At 43.4% G+C, this 15,371-nt stretch overlaps 1 protein-coding gene across 1 annotated transcript in view; it reads right to left on the reverse strand.

Annotated features, from left to right (window-relative positions):
* The window catches only part of LOC136620322 (vitellogenin-1-like), a 142,186-nt gene that overhangs the window by 89,977 nt on the left and 36,838 nt on the right, over window positions 1–15,371 (reverse strand). The window contains exons 5-10 of the mRNA XM_066595019.1: window positions 14,633–14,794; window positions 14,388–14,536; window positions 11,714–11,867; window positions 9,436–9,590; window positions 4,692–4,851; window positions 2,645–2,770 (exon numbers count right to left, since the gene is read on the reverse strand). Of these exons, the coding sequence (XP_066451116.1) occupies window positions 2,645–2,770; window positions 4,692–4,851; window positions 9,436–9,590; window positions 11,714–11,867; window positions 14,388–14,536; window positions 14,633–14,794 (906 nt within the window). The remainder of the gene's footprint in view (window positions 1–2,644; window positions 2,771–4,691; window positions 4,852–9,435; window positions 9,591–11,713; window positions 11,868–14,387; window positions 14,537–14,632; window positions 14,795–15,371) is intronic.

Genomic DNA, 15,371 nt, shown 5'->3' on the forward strand with positions numbered 1-15,371 from the left:
GTTGGACATTAATGGGCAGGAATGCCACCATCCAATAGGTGGCGCTGCAGAGGTATTGTTCCATCCTTGCCCTAATGCACGAAATCCCCCCCAGATTATGTATGGGAGGGATGGATAGCACAATAGAGCAGCGCTGCCATTCAACACTCCTTTATCTCTCCTGGAAGAAGTCAATCTGAATATAGAGCGCCACCGCGGTGAGGTCCCCAGCAATCTATGACATAGCGCAAATGAAATAATACGTTTTTTTGCTGATAGTGAATTAAAGCTGACATTCTCATTTATAAAAGCATTATGCCGTCTAATCGCATCGCGTTCTCCATTGTGAAGGCATTAGCTTCAGTAAGACATGATGTGATTATATGGTGGATGGGACGCGGCGCTCACTTTGGCTCCGTCGCACCGCAGACTCCGTCAGTTCGGGGGGATAGCGCGTTTACCTGCAGATAAAGTTAATGTTTTCTCTCCGGTCTTGGCGCGTGACGCGACGGCGCTCTTTTATATTCGCATATTCAGCCGTAATTTGATTTTCAATGTTAAAGTTTTATGGCAACTGACAAATAGGGAAGCGAATGGGAACGGCGATGCGGCTTTACTTTTTCATACGTGCAGCGGGATTGATAGACCCCTTTAGTTTAACCCTTACACCGCCTATTTTGGTCCAACGCTTTTTGGGGCTTTTCATCTCTCCTTTTCAAACACCAAAACGTCTTTTTTTTCCTTTGGCGCGGCCGTGTGATTGCGTGTTTTCTATGTAGCAAACTGTAGTTTTTATTTGTACCATTTTTTGGGTACATATTACTGTGTTCCCTGAAAGTAAGACCCTGCCTTTTATTATTTTTGCCCCAAAAGAGGCACAGTGTCTTATTTTCAGGGGTAAAGGGGATGGGGGGGGTCTTATACTCCCTAAGCCGACGGCATCCGGGTCCCTCGCGCTGGTCTCCAGCTCTGTGGATGTGGGATGTTTTTGTGTTAAAAATGCACAAATCTTGCACGATTTTCTCGGCTGTCACTTAGAAGTCCCTAATGGGGTTTATGAAAATGGGTTTTCCCAACTGGACATCAAGGGAAAGAATACTTCGTGTGTCGGAGTTCTACATGCCCGATCCTTTGATGTCAGGCCGGACAGGTGAGTCGTAGCTGTCAGTTGAACAAACCTCCGGCTGACAACTATCTAAGGACCCCTTTCTACGGAATGAGAAATTGCTTGAGTGCGCGAATGAGCGAACATCTCGTTTGCTTTCCAACGATGACTGTTTGCACCTGTAGATCATTGTTTACATTTCTCGTCATTTTGCTTGTTTGGTCTCATTTCTCTGTCGTGGGTCGTGGAAATGTGCGAACGAAGCCGTAAGTACGAGCGCACAAGTATGTGATGGGTTGTTGGAAGGACAAAAGTGGTTTTTAACACGCCCAGAAAGTGCTCTACTATTGGCTGCTAGAGCATCAGGTGATCAGAGAAGTCGGCCATGATGTACGCGACAGGAACGACATAAAAGACTTGAGGAATCATTCGCTATTCCGAGAGCGCCGCGTCACGCTGCTTTATTTCTCTACTTTGAGCGATACTTCGACCTCTGCACAACCCAACGAGGATTTCCTCCTGGAAGTATTGCCGGCTTCTTCCAGGAAGTATTCGTAAGAGTGAACAGATCAGACTATAAGGGCGCGTTCACATGGGCGTATTTGTGCAATGTATTATGCGTGCAACTTTGGCGCACTTAATGCACAGTATATAGAACCCATTGCTGTCAATGGCTTCGTGCACATGAGCATTTTTCTTCCCGCAATGTGCAACCGCGTGAAAAAATACGCGACATGACCTAACTTGTGCCGATTTGCGCACCGCAATGGCTCATTGATATCAATGGGTTTGCGCAAATGTGCACAACGACATAAGTAGAAAACCTGAGTATTCGCTGCGCATATACGCATAAAATGATTGTGATATTGTACGTGTTTTTTTGCCGTGCAAACTCGTGGTGCATTTGCGCACACAAATACGCTAGAAGTAGCTAAATAGGTGGGTGAAAACGCGTTTTCATCACGCAAACACAGCGTATTTGTGCAGCCAAGATGCGCTTACGCCTAGGGGAGTTTTCTCACGTGTACGTTCTGTTACTTGATCCCTTTACAGCCCCCAGTACTATTCCCTCCTCGTTGGGGTGAATAGACTTGTTGAAGTACCCCTCAAAGTAGCGAGCGAAAATCTCTCGCGGGCGCCAGCGCCATGTGGCTCTCCATTCGGCATTATGAACGCCTGGATAAAGCCACGTGGCGCTGCCGCTTGTAAGACGTTTTTGCTCAATTCTTCGAGGCATACTGCAACATATTTCACCTTTGAACCGTTCGCTCTTACGAATACTCCCTCGAAGATCCCGGCAATACTTCCAGGCGATGGAATGAAGTAATGCTCGTTGAGTTGTGTAGAGGTCCAAGTGTCCCTCGAAGTAGAGAAGTAAAGCAGTGTGACGCGGCGCTCTCCAGGCGATCGGAATAGCGAATGATTCCTCAAGGCTTTTATGATGTGGCACTCCCAGGGCTCCTCACAACAGCATGTATGAGTATAATTACCGTGCGGCCAATATTGGTCAACCATGGCCACCAATGGTAGACAAGGACCATTAGATGTTGTGGTCGTTACCTGTAGAACGTCTTCTGGGCAGATCTCCTCTGGGCTGCAGAACTTAGCCGCCAAGGATCCATAGGCGAGAAAGGTGACTTTGTGTAGTAGAGGACTATGGCCAGACTTGACCTCCTCCAGCAAAGCCTAGGAAAGATAATATAAGCTGCGTTATAGTTCTCACGACTGGAAATATAGCAAGATTTGAGAGGAGACGGAAAAATAGCATCAATATTGGGAGAGGAACATAATTCATAACTGCATAGTACAATATACAGGGTCATTCAAAAGTGATGGCCACCAAGAAAATCTCCGAAAAGCGATACAAGTAGGAAACTTTGTTGGATGGGGGAAAACTTTTTGGCAACATGGTGGTGCCTGTTGGCCATCTTGGTGGTGGAATTCGTGGGATTTTATCACAAATTGATAGGCACAATATTTTTTTTTTCAATGTTCAAGTTCTGGATAATGTCATGTTGTGTATCAATAAAGTTGTAATGTTGAATTATGTGGTATGGAAAACATTAACCAGAAGATGCCATTAAAGGGCCATTCATTTTATTCATTCTTTATGTAGTTATCCCCCCTGTATATACAACTGGGCCAGTGTTACCTTGGTTAGTTATTCCTGTTTGTCTGAAGCTCCTGGCCTCTTTCTCCTCAGATGGTCATGTGGGGGTCTACTTGGGGTTATGTATTAATTATCTAATCAGGTTCTCCATTTGTGTCATGCTATAACATGGATCTACTACAGAAATTGCCTAGAGGAGGACACAGACACTCCCATCATAGTTACTGACGATGATCACACAGCTCCAGTCACACAGGTATAATGGAGGAGATCACAGCTCGTCTTCCTGACTGTAAACTTATGGACTATGGCTTATTTAAAAGAATATAGATGAATTTAGATGAATGAAGGTAATTATAATTGAACTGCACCACCTGCAGGCAAAAATGGTATAGCCTCAGCTAATGCTGTGCTCATGTATGATGGGATTGATGTGAAACTGAAAGTAAAAAAATCTTATCCCCAAGAAGGTGGCTGACAAGCATCAGACAGGAGGCTGCACTATATAGAAGTGGCTGGAATACATAAAGGAGACCTCTAGAGTGTGACAGGCAATCAGGTGAGGGGGGCAGGCATGGAAAAATGTGTTTTCACAGAGTGTCCCTTTAGCTACTAAAATGGTGATTCAGAGTCCCTGCAGTCCTCATCTGGAGTTTAGGGACCACAGTTTTTATTATAATTGTGTTTATGTTGAAGGCGAAGGAACAATTTCACCATTAAGTGACTACTCTGGTGATCTATTTTTTCATTCATTGTGTAGCTACACCCCCCTCTATATATAAGTCTGCTTTTATCACCTTGGTTAGTTATTCCTTTCTTTTTGAAGCTTACTGCAGGCCTTCTCCTCAGGACGGTCACATGATCTCATCCTGACCACTTACTTGGCTTTATGTTCTCTCGATAAGTCAATTTTTCAATCAGCATAATTCCTGTGTGCTGATATCACATGGACTCTACCACACGAGCTCCTCACAGGGGACACAGAAACTCTTACAAACATTATTGCTGATCATTAGAGGCTCCCGTCACATACTTATAATGGAGATTACAGCTCAGCCTCCTCACAGTATAATTATGGTCTATAGTTTATTAAGGTGACTATAGAATGTAGATGGTAATAGCAGTGTCCTCCCAGCAGGCAGAGATGGTACTGTCTCTAGATAGTCATGTGATAGTGTGCTGATGCATCATGGGAGTGTCAGCAGAGCACAGAGAAAGTAAGCTGGAAGAAATCTCAGCATCAAGATGAGGAGGCTGCACTGCATGGAAGTGACTGCAAAATACATAGGCGACGTGCAGAATGTGACAATCAGCTGAGAGGGGCAGGGATGAAAAAAATGTATTTTTGCCGGAGCGCCCCATTAATATTACCGTGTCCCGGCATGTTATGTTCCGCCAGTGACACTATAATTCAGCAGTAGACAGAAAGTAGAGAGAAGAGCAGAGTGTGATTTTGGAGTATTCAGTTTCGATGAACCGTGACATGCTGCTCAGTACCTTCGCTTCCTCTATTGCTTCCCGATCCGCTCTAATTAAATGTAAAGCCAGCGGTACAGACTGTGCTGCTTCAAACTCGCTGAGTTCTCTGAGCGTCACCTTTAAAAACCTTAGTGAGAAATGATTTCCGATGGATGGAACCGCATCTAGGAACCAGCGCCTGTAAACAGAAGGCGGAAAACCAGCTGAAAAATGATTCCCCAACTCCACATCAATGGGACTGAAATGGTGGCATATTAAAGCGACCCGCAGCGCCTGGACAAACAAAGATGGCCGCACCAGCTTCTCAGACTACCTGTATACGCCATGCATGGGTATGCATCATTAGTATAAGGAACGCTATCTTTTCTCCTTAAGGAGAGCACCTAGAGGGGGAGTGAGAAGACTTATAAGGCCATGCATGCTCCTCTGGGAAATATGCAAATAAGGGAGATGGAACAATACCTCTGCAGCGCCACCTATTGGAAGGCAGCATTCCTGCAAGTCAATGTTGGGCTCTTTCTAAAGAAGCCTTGTAACAAGGACTGGGAATTGAAATTCAAGCCAGAATCCATACACAGACAGCTGTTTCGGGTGTTTGCCCCTCAATTCCCAGTCATTGTTACAAGGCTTGTATAAAGAGTCTAACATTGACTTGCAGGAATGCTGCCTTCAATTAGATATCGCTGCAGAGGTATTGTTCCATCTCCCTTATTTGCTCATTAGTATAGGACACTACATGCTGTGATTGACCAATGCCAGTCAGTCAGAGCAGCATGTAGGGTCTTAGACTACCAAAGTATACAACGTACATCAGGTAGTCAGGGAAGCGGTGCCGCCATCTTTGTTTCTCCAGGCTCGGGGGCCCATTTTAACAAATATTCTGGATCATCAGTACATAACAGGGAACCTTCAAGTATAAGTGTCCCTTCACATAGTGCTATGTGCTCTGGCAGAAGGCCTTATCACTTATGAGCACTGCATATAAAGGGTTGACAGATGAAGGCCTCTTTTACACGAGCGTTATTTGGACGCTATATTAGTCGCGACCAAGTTACGATTTTTCCGTCCATTCACACAGCTGGCTGAAGTGAAATAACGCCGCAGCCCCTAAATCCCTCGGTTGGCAGAACGTCTATTAAATCACTTTATATGCCTCACTACAGGCACCTGGCATTGTTTAGCTGCGCTCGCCGCTGCTAGACTTCCCCCTCCTCCCCTTTTCTGACAGCTCCCATAGACTCCCATAGGAGTCTATGGAGCCTCCTGCGTTGTGCGGTCCAAAGATAGGACCTATTTTTTGACGACGTCAACGGCAGACCAGATGCCGCTGCCTGGTGTCCGGATCTGCCATAGTATATGATTGCTAGCAATAGTGAAAATACAATGCAGTACAGACGTACTGCATTGTATTATCATAGCCATTATATGATTAGAAGTTCAAATATATTAATAAAAATATTAAAATAGTTTAAAAAAATTGTAAAAAAAATATTTTTTTTACCCTCTTAAAATAACAAAAAAATACAGGTTTGGTATCCATAACGACTTGTACAATAAACTGAACACAAAATGCTTATTCTGTTCATTTCCCCTCCAAAAAAAGGTAATAAAAATGATTTAAAAAGTATGCATCCCAAAATGGTACCAGTAAAAACTGCAAAAAAACAAACAAAAACAAGCCCTCTCGGAGCGTTGTCAATGGAAAAGTAAAAAAAAGTTATGGAACTTTGAATTTAGCAATGCCAAAAAAATAATTTCTAAAAAAAGCGCGTTGTTTGTGTAAAATTGGGAAAACCTAAAAAATGTATAATTTTGATATTGTTGTAATCGTACCAGTCTGTAGAAAAAAGTGATCATGTCATTTACGCTGCATGATTAAATGTAACAAATTGTACAATACACTATATGCACCCCAAAAGAAGTAGCAATAAAAAGCACAGCTCGTAATGCAAAAGGCGAGTCGTCGTGCGGCCGCGTCAAACGAAAAAAGTCAAAAGCTTTTGAAAAGTGGAGATGAAAATCGGCAAAAAACTGTTGTCTACTGAAGCGCAGAATAGGCCACGTCACTAAGGGGTTAAAGAAGTGCGTAATAAACCAGATGTGATACCAATTCAGACTCTCCAAATACCCAAATACCCTTACCAACAAACAGACTTGGTGCCCAACGTCGGGTACCTGAAGTTCACATGAGCCGGCCGAGGCTTTCAATCAAGTTTGCCAAAATTTAGACCATTTAGAATAGAAAATAGTTACAGTAGCTTAGAGATGACTTGATTACTAGGTATAACTACCCTGTTTCCCCCGAAAATAAGACAGTGTCTTATATTAATTTTTGCTCCAAAAGATTTTACTTTTTTACATGTATAGCTGCCTGGACACTATTTATATTGTCCTCTTTTATTGAATGTAATTAGGGCCCAATTTTGGAGTAGGGCCTATACTTTAAGCATCCTCAAAATCATGCTAGGGCTTATTTTCAGGGTAGGTCTTTTTTTCAGGGAAACGGGGTATATCAGTAGTCTATGCACAGACAGCGGCCAGTACCAATAACAAGGTGGCATCCAATATGTCTAGAGGGGAAAAGCCTTTATCATTGTCATATATAGCTGGGATTCTTTACTGTAAGAGCAGTGAGACCATGGACATAATATAACAAGCTTTGGTTACTATATCACTGGGGATGGGTTGTTTTCCTCCTAAGCTGAGGACAGTTGGCATTTACAGATCTCATCAACATTGCATGATAATGAACCTCATCAACGGAACGTCATACAGGCTAGACTTGCAGGCAACCAATCAAATTGCAGCTTTTATTTTTTCAAGGCTTGTCTGCAAAATATGGCGATCACATTGCCACATACAACTGCATCTTGGCCAAATGTAGCGGCTCTAAATAGGCTGCGTAGAATAAGACACCTCTGGCAGCGGACTACCTCTCACCGGAAGAAAGGATCGGGCACGTAGAGAACAACATGCCTCTCCCTATATAACTGCCACAGGGGAGGAGTCGGGACTCCCTCCACACACATTAGATGGCGGACAGTCCCGGCAATTTAAGGGGAATCGTTCTTTGGTCGGAAAGTCTTTGGTAACAATTTGTGATTCTTCCAGAACAGAACAGGAAAAAAAGTTAGCAGAGGAGAGAAGAGCATTAATTCACCGAGGCATGGCATTATCCGTCAGAAGAGGAGATATAAAGCTGCGAATACCTTTGGGCATACATCAAGAGAATACAAGAAAAGGGTAAAAGATGTTCCCTTCGCGTAATTAAAATATGCGACAAAACGAGGAAAGGTCAAAGGCCAAGGTCATTCGAATACACTAACGCATGATTCCGATTTGTCTCACCAAATTTATGCAAAACACCTCTTCAAGTCGTCGCGGTTCTATTGATTAATACCAGGAATGACTATTGGTGTAGTTTTTGCTGTAAACTGAATTGTTAACCCCTTCAAGACTGGACATTTTTCTTTTTTTTTTTAAATGTTTGTTTTTTTATCCCCACCTTCCAAGAGCCATAACTTTATTTTCCATCAGTATAACCGTATGACAGCTTGTTTTTTGTGAGACGAGTTGTAGTTTTTAATGGTGCCATTGAAATTACAGATAATGTACTAAAAAAATGTGTACAAATATAGCATTTTCAATGTTGCCTATTAAGCCCTGACAGGCAGTGCTTAATAAGACATTCATCCTATGGCAGCCCTGGGAATCCTCCCTAAACCCTGGGCTGCCATACTAATCCTTCAGCACTCTGGGAGCACCTGATGGGACCTCTTCGACTGGTTGCTTAGGCGCACGGTCAGCTTAGACAAGAGCATCTAAATAGGCAATGGCCATGATCGGAGCTAACTCGGCAGTTACCGATGGCTGTCAGCTGTCAGAAACAGCTTATAGGTGCCAGGTGTGGAGGAGGCTCAGCACCCAAACCTGCTCCACATACTCTTTGCAACCGCATGCCATATATGTACATGATGCAGCTGGGAAGTGGAAGTGTGACATGATAGCTAGATACATACCCAGAGAGAGAATAGCATGACCCTTGGGATAGCTCTAGCCTGCCCCGTCGGGCAAGTTTTTGCATTGTCTTTGGAGAGGTGGGACTTGCACAGAAGAAAATGGGACAAGGTTGAGTTGGGGCTGCACCTTCCAAAGCCCCAATATAGCTGTTCAGGGTATCTCTTTGGTATAGATGTCCTGATTTTATAAAAGCCCATCTAGACACAATGATTCTCGCTCAAAATTCGCTCAAAGCCATCTTTTGCACAGACATCGTGCAGTTTTCGTGCATGAGTCATTCCTTGCTCAATTCTAATTTTCTTGAATTGAGCAATGAACTCTTAGCAGCGGTGCAGGCTGTTATCACAGTCGGCAGCGCTGATAAGATTCTTTCAGCCCGTGTCCCACTGGTAGTTCACAGCGGAACGCGAGCTGTAATCACGGAAAACAATACAGCTGTTTGCTTATGGAGAACAGCTGTATTGTTCGCTGAGCGATAGCGGCAGTGTCCCGCTCCGCCTGCATTGCTCTTAAGTAGCTACTTAGCTACTATAGACTATGCAAAGATGATCGCTCAAAACTGTCACTCAAACTGTCGTTTGAGCGACTTTTGAGCGATCATCTGTCAGTGTAAATGAGGTAAGATCACGAAATTGCAAAAATAACTTAAAAACTACCTAAAGTCAAGACATTTTCCACTCGAATGATCGCTGACTCGTCCTTTTTACCCCAAGGGTACAAGCATTATAATTCTACATTTTACCTGTAATCAGGCTTTCCTGAAAATTGTTTCCATAGGCTTACAATATCTTCATAGTTTAACATGCGCAGAAGATGCACCAAATCCACATATTTCTGCGGGGACACCTTAGGTAACGGGATGTTGTGTTCCACTAAATGATGCAGAAGTTCGCTAATCTGTAAGAGGATAGAAAAACTTGTTCAAGATGTTTAATAGTTAGTAAATGCATTATAGTCTGCAGCTGACCATGGAAGAAAGAGCCACTTATTATCACTTGTGGATTATAATAGGGATGGTTTCGACAGTCGTCTGGGACCCACGACTCGGGGTAATCCATGGCCGCTTAGACCACTTCACCATCTTTACAGGCTGACGGTTACTCTTGTAGAAGCTTCATCACAGCGTGTTCTGTAGAGGACTACTCCCCCACTTCTGCTCTTTGTACGGTATGGAGGAACGGCATATGTCTGGGGCTGCAGTGTCTTCTGTGTGAGTGACCAGATGGAGACTCTATTACTTGGTTCACACTGAGGGGACTGTATTACTTTGGTAATACAAAGGGGGCTCTAGTAGGAAAATGGCAAATGAGGTTCGATGTGGATAAATGTAAGGTTCTGCACATGGGCAGGAGAAACGGATGTCACCAATATTCACTTAATGGGGTACTGCTAGGGAAAAGTGATATGGAAAAAGACCTGGGTGTGCTAGTGGACTGTAGACTAAACTGGAGTAACCAATGCCAGTCAGCTGCTGCAAAAGCTAATAAAGTCTTGGGATGCATTAAAAGAGGTATAGGGGCGAGGGACGAGAACATTATCCTCCCATTATATAAGGCACTTGTCAGGCCTCACATGGAATACTGCGCACAGTTCTGGTCACCGGTGCTCAGGAAAGATGTTACAGTGCTGGAGGGGGTTCAAAGAAGGGCAACTAAACTAATACATGGAATGACGGGACTGGAATACCCAGAGAGGCACCAAAACTGGGATTATTTACTCTAGAAAAAAGACGGCTAAGGGGCGACCAAATAACTATGTATAAATACATGAGGGGACAATACAAGGATCTCTCCCAGGATCTGTTTATACCCAGGACTGTGACGGTAACAAGAGGACATCCGCTATGTCTAGAAGGTTTCATCACCAACACGGAAGGGGGTTCTTTACTGTAAGAGCAGTGAGACTGTGGAACTCTCTGCCTGAGGACGTGGTGATGGCAAAATCCATAGAGGAGTTTAAGAGGGACTTGATGTCTTGTTAGAGTGCTATGATATTACAGGATACAGACATTTAATAACCAGTAGGCTGTTGATCTGGGTCTTAGGTAGGAACTTTCAAAATGTTGATTCAGCCATTATGGAGTTAGGAAGGATTTTTTTCCCCCACATGGGCTAAATTGGCTTCTGCCTCATTGTTTTTTTTTCCTTCCTCTGGATCAACAAGGGGGTTGGAAACTAGATAGACATTGTCTCCCTTTGGCCTAACATATAATGCATGCTACTATTATTTTGTCGATACAGAGGGGCTTTCTTATTTTGGTAGGATGGAGGGGGCTCTATTACTTTGTGGGGGCATGGAAGAGGTTATATTACTTTGTTGGAGTAAAGAGGGTTCTCTTGTAATTTTGAGGGCAAAGAATAGGCTTTATTATTTTGTGGAGGCATGATGTCGGGCAGATGTTCATATGACCTACACTTCAAATCGGTCTCTACATGTCTTATTAAAATATGATTTATAATCCCATGTAATTTAAGGCATTCATATTGTAGGGTGTTTCCATATTTTTGCCCACCCCCATAAATATACATATTTTTTTTCCCCTGAGGGTGGAGGGCATTTCTCAGTTTTTGCTGCGGGCCCCATCAGCTCTATGTACACCCCTGTGTAAATTTAAGATGATTCGCCAGGGAAGACTACTTTAGGTAAACATGCGGGTATTATAGAACCCCTAGGTGGTGGTGACTTCTAAGCATTTGCTGTTTTTCCCTATAAATCGCCTTATTTTTATGTCAGGTAGACTCCTGCTCCGTGGTGTATACGGTTGCCTCTTTATATAATTTGGATAAGGCTCCTTATATTAAGCATTGGGTAAGTGTGCGGCACATTTACCGCTTTAGATTCGCGATTCCATTTCACGTATAACAGCGACATCGCAGAACGTGGCCTCTCCCTGCAATCCGCAATGACACTTTCTACAGACGCCAATTATATCTATTTTTCGTATGGAGGAAAATGCTTTCTGAGATGCATGGTACATTCAAATGGAAAGAATTGGCAGCCTATTCCTGGCAGTCACGTACCTGGCGCTCCGCGCTTTTTGTTCTTAACAAGTGAATAGGAGTTTGAATCAGTTTCCTCTCAAAGTGATAGCGTAGTGACTCTTTGGAAATATAGTCATTATTCTCCGGGGTCGAATGAATCAGCTCTTGTACTGCTTGTAACACAAGTCTCTGCCTGCGAACGGGAACAATGATATGAATCGTCGGCAGTATTATATAGGCATTCGTACGCCGTGAATAAAGCAGCCTCTTCTGCTGCACAGTGGTGGGTTTGCTTCTTTGTTATTTTCCATTTAAATATAGGCTGTTGCTCGACTAGGAGGCACTTTATTCTACAGGACTATCTAGGGCAGGATTCATCCGTAGCGCTTTGCAGGGCATTCATCTCAGATGTTGTTAAACTGGGTTAAAGGAAGATGATGGGCGCTTGGATATTGGATTTAGACTTTGTGGGTGGTCTTCAAACACCTTTTACTCATTTCCCAACCATTTATCTCCATCGAGCTCTATGTTGTTAAAGGGGATCTGCCAGCTCCTACCAGCCCAGCAAGCTATGCAGATTCAATATCTATTTTAACCCTTTGCAATCCAATTTTGGATTCAGGGTTTCCTAGGGGGGCTTTCTCTTTCTATCATTATACAATGGCGCCATCTGCTGGCTAGAGCCAGTACTGCGGTATGGGACATGCTGGAGAGGTCCCCAACAACAGAGCGGCAGGGAACATACAGTAAGAATACTCTGCCGGATGTCTTCCGACATCGCAGGTGTACAGGCTTCAATCAGAATGTCTTTGGACGTCAGACAGTGGATTGGAAAGGGTTAAAGAAGTAGAACATTTGTATAGCATGCATGGTCAGCTAGATTGCAGTTATACAAGACGCTGACCATCAGCTTTTAGAGAAGGGGGGCACTGCATGTGGATGTAGGATTTAGGATGATCATCCCCCTTGGGTCTGCAGCAGTGGAGCTGCATGAATAATCCTCCTCCTGGCTCTGGCTCCTCCCTTCTCCTGTCAGCCCATCAGCGCCACTGCAACACAATCACTTAGTTCTACTGTATTTACAGTATATCATGAGCTTGGTTCTGGGGCTGTATTTATTCTATTATCTTGGTTCTTGTGCTGTACTTGTTATCAGCTCGCTTCTAGCCTTGAAGCTATGTACTAAGGTTGGTTTGTTGTCTATGGACTAAACTTTGTTCTGGGGCTGTATTTAGATGAGGAACTTGGTTCTGATATTGTATTTATATTATGAGCTTTGTTCTAGCATCTATATACTGTCAGAATGATAGATACCCCCACAAATGACCACATTTTAAAAACTACACCCCTTTATGTATTCACTGAGTATTTTGAACCACACACTTTTTTTTAGGAATTAATGCAATTTAGAGGGAAAAAATTAAATTTCATATTTTTGCAAATATGTCATTTCAAAGAAATATATATATTTTTTATAGTGCGCATGATAATGAGAATTTACACCCCAAAATAGATACCCCTGTTTGTCCTGTGTGGCCCTAATCTTATGTCCGTATGCATAACAGGGCCCAAACCGAAAAGAGTAGCTGGTGGCTTTCAGAGCAGACATTTTGCTTGAAGGTGATTTAGGCCCCATTTGCCACTTGTAGAGCCCTTGAGGGGCCAAAACAATGGAGAACCCCCACAAATGACCCTATTTTGAAAGCAAGACTAGAGATGAGGGAGTATACTCACTAAGGCACATTACTCGAGCGAGTAGTGCCTTAGCCGAGTATCTCCCCGCTCGTCTCTAAAGATTCGAGGGCCGGCGGCCCAATGGAATCATGGGCCTGGAGACCGATCCCCGCAAGCCCCGGTGACATCTCCTGCCTCCCAGTTACCTTCAGTAGCCAGGAAGCAGGAGATTTCAAATGTCCAGCAACAATCTGGTCTTCTGCGCATGCGTCGCCATTTTTCCATTGGCGGAAGAAGGTCCTTTTCGGACCAGATCATGGCGGGACATTGCAGAGGATGGGGGTGAATAGTTTCAGCTCCCCTTAATGGACGTAATCTGTGAGGCAAGCTGAAACTCTTAACTTTTCACTTTTTATTTACTTCACTTTTATTTAATGCTGATCGCATTACCGGGAAGGGGGTGGGGAGCTGTCACATCCTCATCTCACGGGGCTTTAATTCTCAGGGGATTCATGTTTTTAAATCCCTGAGGATTAAAGCCCACAAAGACAGGACGTAAAAAGGCAATGGGGCTGTCACTAAGGGGTTAATATGGTTTAAATGGGTTGCCTCATAAAGACAACCCTTTTCCATGGGCTCTGTTTGCTAAGACACATGGACATAATATAGGTGGTCCCACACTCAGGGCAACCCTCTATGAGCCAACAGAAAACCACTCTCTAGAAGTAGCTTTGACTCAAGCACAGAGGACGGCCATTCATTTGATGGGTGGCCTTTTACTTGAATGGCCAATATGCAGCACTATATCTACTTTGCAGTGGATCTACGTTATCTACAGTGTGGCCAAATGTTTTTTCAACCAGTGATAATAAGTGATTGTTGTGGGTTAGACAGCCAAGACTCATGGCGTCCTAAATGGCTTCTTTTTACAAAAGGTTGTTCTCCTGAACATTCTGAGCATTGGGGTGAAGATACATCTTTCATGTCCTGAAAACACAAGATCTAGGCATCACCAACGATAACATGGGTCAGACAGTACCTTGATTCAACCACCACGGAGCCCTCAATTTCATTAAATGGTGTGAACTGGTGGACTTCTCGCACCTCTGCCTCCAGTAGTCGTCCTCCCATCTCCGTACCCTTGATCTTATAATTATAGGTAGCTGCCGCTTGGGAATGTTTGTTTCTCTCAAGAAAAAAAATTACAGATACAATTGTCATTTAAGATCAATATGAACAGAAAAAATACATGAAAATGATTCAATAGGACTAAGTGGGTCCTACCTGCTTATAGTCAGAGCGAGTGCGGAGATAAGCAGTGCCGATGACCATCTGTTCTCTGTGTTCACAGTCATTGAGGTCTATTGATTTACTAACAAGCAACTGGTTTGCTCTTTGGTCTTCTTGTATCACGTAGTTATTATGGCAAAGGCCTCCGATGCCATTCTGTCATAAGAAAGAACGGAATTACATCAATTTCACATGATGCCCTTAATAGATATGTAACATAGTAACATAGTATGTGAGGCTGAAAAAAGACACATGTCCATCCAGTTCAGCCTATTACTCCCCAATGTTGATCCAGAGGAAGGCAAAAGACCCAACTGAGGTAGAAGCCAATTTTCCCCAATAAAGGACAAAAAAAATCCCGACTCCAATCTGGCTATTGGAATAATCCTTGGATCACCGACCCTTCTGAAATTAATAATTATTATAACATTTAATATTGTGTCGCTCAAGATAGACGTCCAGGCCCCTCCTGAACTCTTTTATCGAATTTTCCATCACCATGTCCTCAGGCAGAGAGTTTCATAGTCTCAGTTCTCTTACAGTAAAGAACCCCCTTCTATGTCGGTGTAGAAACCTTCTTTCCTCTAGATGTTACAGTCACAGTCCTGGGTATACACAGATCATGGGAGAGATCTCTGTACTGATTCTTGATATATTCATACATAGTTATTAGAGCACCCCCTCGTTACAGTCCTGGGTATAATAGATGATGGGAGAGATCTCTGTATTGCCC

This window comes from Eleutherodactylus coqui, chromosome 3 (assembly GCF_035609145.1).
Source record: "Eleutherodactylus coqui strain aEleCoq1 chromosome 3, aEleCoq1.hap1, whole genome shotgun sequence".
Classification (NCBI taxonomy): domain Eukaryota; kingdom Metazoa; phylum Chordata; class Amphibia; order Anura; family Eleutherodactylidae; genus Eleutherodactylus; species Eleutherodactylus coqui.